Raw genomic sequence first — 11,629 nt, 5'->3', positions numbered from 1 at the left:
CAAAACAATTTTGCTGAATGGCGTCTGTTTATCAAAATTATGTGATGTATATAACCAGGTTCAAGCTAGTAAAACAATCAAACTGACGTACAAATTTGCAATTAGCCAGTGAACAATTCGGAAAACGTGCAAAACTGAACATGCCTAAAAACGAACCTGAAGGCAATCTTTCCAAAAGGAAGACAAAATGCAATTAATTTTCATAAAGACAAAAATGATAATTTATATATTTATTCAAACCAACTTTTTAAGTTTTAACAGCTACATAACAGGGAATAGACACCATTCCTTATGGTCATGAATAAAGGGCTGTGAAAGGATATAATGTAAATAAAACCAAGTGTTGTTATATAGATGATGGCAAAGGAAATGATACAGATACAGATATTTTCATTAAAGTCACATGAAACTTCAAATTTAAAAAGTAAAGTTGAATATATTTTATACAGTTGAATGTCTAAGTTTTACTACAAAACAAGTGTACGTGAACTTTCTTGTAAAAGAAAATCCTTTATATTATCATAATCTTCATAAATGTGCTGTTCTTGAAATATTGTCTTCCTGTACACTAATTCACCGATATTTTTTCGTATGCAGTTACCTTAACTACCAGACCTCTCGAAAGAACTACCTCACAGCACAAGTGCGAAGGGACAACCGTGCTGAAAGAACGTTAACAAACGTGCACTGGAAGGTTAATAGTTCTTAACCATTCTTAAAGAACACTGATATTAAATATACCAAATAATTAACAACTGTTAAGGACATGCTTAATTAACAAATAGGAACGCATGGAAAATATCAAAATGAATTTCATGGCTTTTGGCAATTCGCTTTTTGTTTTCATGTGCTCCACTTGCTCTGTGTTGATTGTTTATCTCGATCCTGTAACCTTCGTCAACAATCTCGAAAATTTGAAATTAGCTTGCGATCAACAATCACTGAATGAAATATTATTTGTCGATGATACGTTATAGATTCAAAATATAAGTAATAAACGTGCATACAGGACTTAGTTTAGTATATATGCATGCATTGGTTCAATACTTTTGATAACATTATAATTACAAGAAACTCGTTTCTTACGACAATAACCAGTCAAGGTGCCCTTTGAAGGACAGATTGATTACAATCTAATTATTCTTAACATAACAAACTAACCAGACAGTAAGCTAATTAGACAATAATGGTTCATTAGAGTAATAATTGTATAGATTGTATAAAAACTTTTAACATATTAATGAAATATAAAAAAATGTCGACATTAATTATTAATGTATATGTCTTGACTATACTTCAATAACAACTTACAAAATGAATGCATTTAACCGCAAGACTGACTGAGCCGGCGTTTAATTATATATTTTATATATCAATATATATATGAAGTACATGTACATTTCAAAATATGAACATATATAAATATAAATTAACATATGAACAATGGCAATCATGAAGCACAAAATGCCCTTATCTCTATAAATGTATGTATATATCCGTCTTTAACGTAATCTCGTCTCTCAGGAAAAATTCGGGCAAATAAGAGTACGGAAAGACAAAAATTCAAAAGCAGTACAAGTCTGAATATTTGTTAACAAATAAGGGATTTTCTTTTAACTTTACTAAAAAATTCGATATGGAAAAAAATAAAATAACAAAAATACCGAACTCTAAGGGAAATTCAAAACGGAAAGAGTCCTTTAAAAAATGGCAAAATCAAAAGCTCAAACACATCAAACGAATGGAAAACAACTATGTTACGGGGCAAGTGCATATGGCAAGCCGTTTTATATTTATTCAATTCCAAGATATTTTATAAAGTAACCATTCTACAAAATTCGCAAATTGAATTTACAGTAATGAATATAGAAATAGAGCCAAAAAGCTTATTCTATAATCCAATACATGTAATACAACGTCAGATTGTACGATTGAATCCTACATGCTACCACCATTTCAAGGTTCGAACTGTCACATTAATGATTTAATAGTTTACAATTTTGATATATTCAGAGGGGTAACCATCTGATGTTGTCTCTAGTATGCATTTTGTACTTTACTTTTACAATGTAGCAGCCCGTTAATTTCTATTTTAATTTGTGTATCCTAATTTTCGCATTATTAAGATGAACTGCATATGATTTTGGAAGTTCCGACCTGTTTGTTCTGCTTTTTTTTCAAATTGTTACATGTGATATCAATTTCAATAAGAAAGGTCTTGACATGTAAAAGAAAGGTTCGTGATAACATTCTATAAAAAATAACTAATCCGAATGAAGATGTTTGTGACCCTAATATTGTTTCGGTTTGCATGCTTTATTTCTCTTTACAAAAATGGTATTTCTGCAAAAAGGGATTATAACTATAATTGGGACAGTCTGCACCATTAACCACAAGTCCAAAGGTCCAGACTAGAAAAATTTTATTCAGGCTAGTAAGTTTTTGCAAACTTAAATATTGGAATATTTGTCTTCGGGCTATAGTGAAGTCGGAAATGATTTTGGTGCAGACTGTTCAGGTTTAATTGGCAAAAGACTTACTCTGCACCATCACTTAACAAAAACCTAATAGTGGAATAACTCTAATAAAGCAAAACCCGTCCTTGGTACTTAAACTTGATCAAATGGTACCAAGATTTATTTGAAGTGTGCAATAGTAAACAGGTTAACTTGGAAGGAAGAAAAATACCCCAATCATTTAATTTCTTTATTTAAATTTATTTAGAATTTTGGCATATATAAAAGTTTTTATTGATTCTAAGTAATGCTTAAGCGTTGAAATTATTATCATTTACTTTTTGTTATGACTGCAGCCTGTCCCAATTAATGCTGCCATGATGTTGAGGCTGAGATGCAAGTGCAGGTTCAGCTTCATCAACTTAATTACCAAAGATTCCGAAAATAGCAACCTGGGTACGCTTTTAAGATTGAGGTTTATTCAACCTGCGTATCTTTACCATCTTTAATTTCATCATAGTACTTTTCCTTACATAAAACGTTCCCACTGCACACAGGGAACGTTCTTATAGTACCCTCAGTACACGTTCAGAACGTTAGTTGTGAATAAGTTCGGTAAAAAATTTAAACATACATGAATTGTGTTTTATTACCTTATTGGTGTACTTTCCTTACACTTATAGTGAGGCAACACTTTAAACAGTTAAAGAGATACATGTTTTCAAGGAGACGATTTGTTGACTCACTAGAAATTCTGTAATCTCAATATTCAATCAACATTCCAGCTGAATAAAGATATATTTTTGTAACCCATTTCAGAATTGAAAGAACAAAGTTCTCACCAATCCGTTAGTGTTTTAGTTGGTTCGATTTACTTTTGAAACGATGGCCTATATATTTCTCCCTAGATTATTCTGTCAGTTGAGGTTATTCCGAAGACCGCTGACGCCATTCAATGCATTCCGAAAAGTGAATTTCAACTAATTAGCGGAATTTTAATTTTGACCATAACTGTTTTTGATACAGATATTCAATGCGTTCCGAAAAGTAAATTTCAACCAATCATACGTTTAACCATATCTAGTTTTGGTGCAGATATGCTTTTAGTAGATATAAAACAGGGAATAATGAACTCTTTTAGCAAATAAAAAAGGATTGGATCGGGGTTCTGTTATTCACATGATTTGTATTCCTCTCCCTATTCTTGGATTTTTGGTGGTATTTTCCGACCCAAATGGTTCACCACAACATTTATCTTTATATATAGTATAGTAATGGTATATAGTATAGTAAGTAAGATATCTTATAAGATATATAAGACATCTTGTATTATATTTGAGATATCTTATTCAATATGAAGTTGATAAGATATCTTATGTACTTGAAAGGATATCTTATATACTTGAAAAGATATCTTATATACTTGAAAAGATATCTTATATACTTGAAAAGATACTTAATATACTTTAAAAGATTTCAATTAAATTTATAAGATATATTGTAAACTTCATAAGATATCTAATACAGTCTAAAAGATATCTTAATATATATTTTTAAAGATATCATTTAAACAAATGCTTTAAGAGATATCTTGTAAAGTTTATAATATATCTTTAAGAGTATATAAGCTATCTTATTTATTTTATAAGATATCTTAGTTAGTTTATAAGATATCTTATTTAGTTTATAAGATATCTTATTTAGTTTATAAAATATCTTGTAACCAATACATGATATCTTATATGATTGATTTATCAGATTTCTTATTTAATATATAAAATATCTTCTCTAATATACAAGATATTTTATCTGATAAATAAGATATCTTATTTAATATATAAGACACCATTTTTAGTTTTAAATATGTCTCTATAAGTTTATAAGAAATCTTATTTAGTTTTTAAGATATCTCATTTAGTTTTTAAGATATCTTATTTAGTTTTTAAGATATCTTATTTAGTTTATAAATTACCTTATTTAACAAACAAGATATCTGATTTAATATATAAGATATTTTATAAACTTCAGATTAAAGAAGATATTTCTTGAAGAATACAAGATATCTTATACACTTTATAAGATATCTAATTCAGTTTATAAGATATCTTTAAAATTAAATATATATAAGTTATCTTTACCACATAGTCCGTTCGACCCGGCAAACCTTAGTCAAAGGCCCATCATTTGTACCTAGTATGGACAAAGCTTTGCCGTAGCGATTTAAAAAAAAAATCAAAATTGAGAGGGTGTAGTATCGCGAGACCAAAACTTTGAACCAATAATGCCTGCCTTCGTTAGCATACCTTGGCCCTTTTGCAAGACAGACTTGGGCCACTGCCTATCATTTGTACCTAGTATGGATGAAAACTTAGACATAAGGATAGTTTTGTACTTTCTCGAATGAATTTAAAATTATTTATCGATAAAAGTTATTACCTATAATTTTTTCCCATATATTTATTGAAGGCTTATAATTTATGTACACAATCTATATTACGATTTTTAAAAAGTAAACACCATTTCAATATAAAGAAAAGAAGGATATGGGGTATTCCTCAAGGACACAAAATCAGTACATGCACAGCAAAAAAACACAAGAAAAACCTTTTCCTGTTAATTTTAAGAAGGAAGTAGACAAAACGGAAGAACAGGAAGTACTGTTCCTTTGCTTTTGATATCTTTTTTTAGTTTTAAATAGAAATAGAAAAATAGACAATGGTACTAGTATAAATATTCTTTGTCATAACCTTGAAGAAGATTGAAATATTTCCTTCTGCCGACTAGGACGAGAACGAACTGCTTCAGCTATCGCCACAGCTAAGTCACTTGTGTGTATTTAAGTCTCATTGTTCAACACCTCTTACAGAACTTATAAGATATATAACAAGTACTTACAATCTTGCCATGGATTGGAAAAGAAAGAATATAGAACTATTAAATGCGGAGAGAAACAGTCCCGTAGTCAGCACTTTTCAGTGTTGACAAGAAACATCATTTCTGAAAATTAACTGTTTATAGAATGTAAAAAAATTGAAGACTAAGGTTTTCTACCGTAAGGCATAGATTACTATAGTTGTATTTGGCACAGCGTTTAGAAAGAAATTTTAGGGTTTCAGTGCTCTTCAGTTTCGTATTTGATTGGACGTTCTAACAGTTTTGATTCGAGCGCTACTGAAATTCTTTGTCACGTGCTAGATAATGTTTGCCATGTTATTCGTAAGTCCTATTAATCGATTTTCGGTAGGAAGAAAGACAACTTTAATTCATTTAGTTTGGATTATACCACAATTCACTTCTAATGTTTAATGCATTATATAATTGCAATAGAAAATTATATCTTACCTTTTTACTAGGATGAGGTCATCCGAAGTAATGTTTTGGCAGTTTCTCGATGTGCTTTTAACCACGCTTTACTGCATATAAATAAGCAAAATTGAATTCTTTATCACTTCATTTCTATACATATATTAATATTATCAATGAAATTTCATGAAAATATATTTTCAAGACCATTTATTTGTTATCGACATATTTTGTCCGTAGAAATATATGTCAGTAAAAAATCATGAATATGATAATAACGAACAGGAACCTAATTAAGGATGTGCTATTGTTTGGTGTAAGTTTTTAAAGTTTTTTCGTCGGACAAAGTAGCATAACTCAGATCTAAATTGTGTGTTGCTACTATGGTTGTTATTCTCTGTTTAAGAGGTATCCAAAATGAAAAAAATTGAAGCAAAAATATTCTAAATCTGTGTGAAGGAACAGAATGATAAATAAAGGCAACAGTAGTATACCGCTTTTCAATAGTCATAAATCGATTAAGCGAAAACAAATCCGGGTCACAAACCAAAACCGAGGGAAACACATCAACTTAAGAGGAAAACAACAGAAACACTCACTTGCAACAAAAACTAACGATAATTTACATAGAAACGGACTATTTGATAACAACTGCCATATTCCTGAATTGGTACGGGACATTTTAAGAAAAAATGGTGGGTTGAACTTGGTTTATGGCTAGCCAATTTGAAACCTACCGCTTATATGGCAATGTTAAAAATACCGCTAAAATGACAACATGTCGTGACAGGAATACAGTACGAATAAACGCAAAAACACTCAGCACAGAGAAATACATAAATGAATAATATTATAGTACATTACAACATGTAAACCACAGAATAACAACAAACACCTCCCATGAATTAACGACAGTATACCAGGACACCACAATATAATTATAAACTGTGCGTCTCACTAATGTATGAATGCCACAAAAAGTGACGTTTTTTTTGTGACGTTTAAATTTCTAAGAATAGAATATAAAATTTGGATTGAGTTTGTAATGGTGTTATTTTATGTATTTTCTAACCATGACAAAAATATTAAAATGGAACTGTGTTTGTAATGGTGTAATTATTTGTATTTTCTAACCATGTCGGGTTTTCTTTTAAATCAAAACGGTGTATAAACAAAAAAATCCTCTGGATATAGTTGCTTAAGAACTAAAAATCATATAGATAAAGTTTGAAAAGCCACTATGTATTTTCGGTTCAGAATGCTTTCTATCAACACCATTTTGCTATTCCTGTTTTAACCTTTGAAGATTGAGTATACTTAATATCTTTTAATACTAAAATCTTACACTAAAAAATAGATTACCATGTTTGTTTTCTAGAAAATGAAGTTTTGCTATTTAGCTGACAGTTTCAGACAAATTTTACATTTTAAAAAAATAGATGGTTTTAATTCATGTTCATCAGGAAATAAAATAAAATTACATGTAAGTAGTCCTGTTTCATTTCAAAACTTGATTAATTTTCTAATAACATGCCAAAATATGTTAACTTTATCGACCTTTTATAAGTTCGTGTAATGTAATTTTCTTATATTTAATAGGACGTGCTTTCATGGTGTTTTTCTCAAATAATAACATAAAGAATATGCGTTACCTTGCTTTTTTCTCTATACCGATGTAATGCAATGGCTGTATGGGAATACAGATATTATAAAGAAAACGCTAAAACTTGTTCTTCAGAATACTTAAAAAAAATAAATATCCATGGAAACATAGTTTTGCTAAATTGTTGCAATTATGTGGTTTCATTTTTGCTCAAAGTAGTTCCGAAATGAATGAATCAGAAGATGAGCATAATACGGCGCCACATGCGTTGCTCTCATGCAATAAAATATCATGAATTTTGTCAAACACGGCATAACTATGTATTTAATTATGAATGAACACATGTTACAACCCAATCCATCCTGGATAAAAATAATCTTTGTAGTTGATTCTTTTCGCATATCCTGATCCTGGCTTGGCTGGCCATTTAAAGTATGACACCCTCCAGCTAACCATCCAGACCACCAACCAAAGCTTCCAACTCTCATGATTAAAATTGAGAATGGAAATGGGGAATATGTCAAAGAAACAACAACCCGACCAAAGAGCAGAAAACAGCCGAAGGCCACCAATGGGTCATCAACACAGCGAGAAAATCCCGCACCCGGAGGCGGGCTTCAGCTGGCCCCTAAATAAAAATGTGTACTAGTTCAGGACGTCATACTAAACTCCAAAACATATAAATGAACTAAAATTAAAAAACATACAAGACTAACAAAATCCTGGCTCCTGACTTGGGACAGGCGCAAAAATGCGGCGAGGTTAAACATGTTTTGTGAGATCTCAACCCTCCCCCTATATCTCTAGTCAATGTAAAATAAACAAACACACATCAATACGCACAGTAAAACTCTGTGAGATCTCAACCCTCCCCCTATATCTCTAGTCAATGTAAAATAAACAAACACACATCAATACGCACAGTAAAACTCTGTTTAAAAGTAGTCCGAGTCCGATGTCAGAAGAGGTAACAAAAGAAACTTAGCAAAATGACAATGATACATAAATTAACAAAGGACTACTAGCAGTTACTGACATGCCAGCTCCAGACTTCAATTAAGCTGATTGAAAGAATATGTCTTCATCATATGCAAATCAAGCACAATCCCTCCCGTTACGGGTTTAGTATCATACCATCATAAAATATATGAGAAGAACATAACCCGTATCATGCCAACAAATGGTTTTAGAACACATGTGTGTATTTCCGATGCAAAGACCCTATGAGTGAATCAATATTAATACCAAAATATGCCATTGTATGGTTGCAAGTTGCCAATGTTACCATGTCGGCAACAGCACTGTGTTGTATAAATTCTACAGATATATTTGAAGGCATATTTCTTTGTGCCCAAGACATGCCATTTGATGCAACAATAAATATGATATTTTGATATCTGTCCTTGAAATAATTGACAGCACTTGTGAGATATTCCAATGATGCAACATTAAAACTATTGTCACCCATATTAACCATATCACCTCTTCGTATATGTAAACCTACTAATGTTATATTAAAGCTAAAAATATTTTCGAATTTATCGAGAATTTTTGCTATATTTTCATTTGCAATTTTCAAAATTTCTTTTCGAAACGTAAGTTGCTCTCTAAGCTGTTTTCAAAAAGGAAAGAAATATTTCCATGATTGTAAGGCATTCTGTACTCTAAAACTTTTTTCTGGATTAAAATTTAAAAGATTATCATCGTATTTAGCTGTAAATTTTTCGATGCGTGTCATAAAACCGTTACAATCGCTTGAATCGTTTCTCACATCAACAGTCAGTTTGAAAACTATGCTAACGTTTACTTTTTCATTTACAAGGATATTCATATTTTTGGACTTGGCTATTCCGAACGTATAAGCAAATTGGAAAATATGATTTCCGAAACCTCCTTTAAAAACAGGACACAATGCACCATTGTTTTTCGGAAAGGAATTAACAAAGATTGCAGAAGGTTCTCCTTTTAAATAAATCGGATATTGTTGTCTACAAAATTTTTACCACTGATACTAAAAATGTATAAGACTACTACAACTACACAACCTGAAAAAAAATTAAGTAAATTTTCACGTTGATATGTAGTTTGCGGAAAGAGGATTGTACTAGTATTTAAATGAATTCTATCAAAAATTGTATTGGTTTGATTTTAGAATGAATTTCATAACAGTATGAACATGGACACCTGATATTTAAATGATATCGTGTCGGTCACTGGCTGTCGACAACAAATACTTCACGCAATTACAGTATGCCAGGGGCCTTTCAATGGGGATATACATAATTACTATTTTACACATTTCCATTCATAAAATCATTTTTTTTGCATGAAAGTTTATAAGAATTTGTTTGGAATAAATTTATATACTGACAGCAAAAAGTTTCTTTTGAAAAAATTCGTATATTCATAGATGATATCACCAAGTAATCGAGAGAGAAAAAAAAAACGTATATCCCCATTGAGAGGCACCTGACATACTGTAATTGTGTGAAGTCTTTATCGACAACCAGTGATAAACACGATAACATTTCCATGTCCACGCTGTTATGAAATTCATTCTATGTGTGCATACTGATAAGCGTCCGATATTTGTAAAAGGTTCATACCATGATTTGATGGATAGTTTCAGTAGGATAGTCATTTAGTAAAAAAATAAACTTATTTGACAAGCAAAAAGTGGAAATGTCCAACGTGACATCTATAATTAAGTTTATACTTTGATTCGAATATTGGAAAGCTAGTGATTGCCAAATGCATCCTCCGTTCCTGTTAATTAATTTTGAAAAAAAGCGATGAAAAATTAGAAACATGTATATTTTAAATAAATTGTATTTCTATAATGAATATTTAGATAAAATATGTTAATATTGTACGGATCTTAAAATGCGACGTGAAAGTGTATGGACTCTCGTTAATGTGTAATATTGAACTTTTAACTGTAAAGAAATAAATAAACGGGTATTCAAATAAGTTTTACTATTCAGTTCTGTCCATTACATTTTTAGTATCTTGTCGCAGATAAAATATTCCAACATAGTCTACTTCTGTACTGTAAGCAAATTTAGTATTACTAACTTGAGACATTTGCATTTGGTATCCTGAAATAATTTTTGCTTTATATTAGAATAGAAATTAATGTTTACAGATAAAAGCAGTCTTCAGAAAGAATATAGTCAAGAGATTTATCTTCTATTCTTCAATGGTCCGTGAGACTTCAATAGTGTTTTCATCAGGCACGAGAACTCAGTTATTTTGTAGTGCATTTCTTAAGACAATAAGTGCAAATTGAGATATATCCTTCCTACATTTTCTTAATAAAATTTTTACTGTGTAGTTTACTACTTTTCGGACAAATTATATCAAAATAGTAGACAAATCTACCTGCTCTAATTCAAAATATGGACAATTTTATGTTTAGGGGTCTATAATTGAGTTTGACGGCTTCAGACATATATATTTTATGTCACGTAAACAAGGGAAAAAGCTTAATTGCTAAGTAAAGTACATCAGAACTTTATTAATATTAGCCATTGCAAAACTTACACACGTAATGCTTTTTGGTCAAGTTCCCACAAAGAATCTGAAACAAACAAACGTATTTTTGAAAGATTCCGCTGTGCATTTTCTTCATTTATGGAAATTGTTTAACGTGTCTGGTATACCAAATTATACCGTATTTGTCGCAACTTTTTTGAAATTTTGGTATTTAATGCTCTACAACTTTGTATTCGATTTGGTCTTTCAGCTGTTTTGATTCGAGCGCCACTGATGAGGTTATGCAAATGAAATGCGCATCTGGCGAGAATAACTATAAGCCTGGTATCTTTGATCAGTTTTTGTACCTTTAAGGCAAAGAACCGTCCAGTTTATTAACATAGTTCCCAAATGAAAGATTGCAAGCCTGAGTTTAAGTTATAAGATATGTATGTTATGGAAGATACGTTAGGACATCGTTACTCCCCAAAAAAGGGGGCTCTCGGGGAATTGTGATATAAGCACAACAGTGCATTTTATCGTAAGCATCATGGACTTTCATTTCATTTTCAAAGTTTTCCCAAACTTTAAATGGTGTACGATTTGTATGTACCTTTCATCCTATACATTTACCGTGACTGGTTATTCTCAGATATTTCTTCCGAGAGCCTCCATTCCAAAATTTATTTTTAAACATGAAACATTTGTAATTTCAACCTTCAACCTTCAACTAAAAGGGTGAAAGGTTTTTGTGTCCCCGAAAAAGATGTTTATAAACTCATTATTAAGACGG

The 11,629-nt window shown here is 30.9% G+C and overlaps 1 protein-coding gene across 1 annotated transcript; it reads right to left on the bottom strand.

The window, feature by feature from the left end:
* Window positions 1–7,707: 7,707 nt before the first annotated feature.
* Window positions 7,708–9,355, bottom strand: LOC127728997 (uncharacterized; the record flags this gene model as incomplete). The annotated part of the gene is made up of 3 exons (XM_052236572.1): window positions 7,708–7,724; window positions 8,608–8,862; window positions 8,998–9,355. Coding segments are annotated over 3 exons (630 nt in total), but the record flags the coding sequence as incomplete, so codon positions are not given.
* Window positions 9,356–11,629: the final 2,274 nt, after the last annotated feature.

This window comes from Mytilus californianus, unplaced genomic scaffold, assembly GCF_021869535.1.
Source record: "Mytilus californianus isolate M0D057914Y unplaced genomic scaffold, xbMytCali1.0.p SCAF_2, whole genome shotgun sequence".
NCBI classification, from domain to species: Eukaryota; Metazoa; Mollusca; class Bivalvia; order Mytilida; family Mytilidae; genus Mytilus; species Mytilus californianus.
The sequence above is the reverse complement of the archived record's forward strand: the minus strand, read 5'-3'. Positions and strand labels throughout refer to the sequence as shown.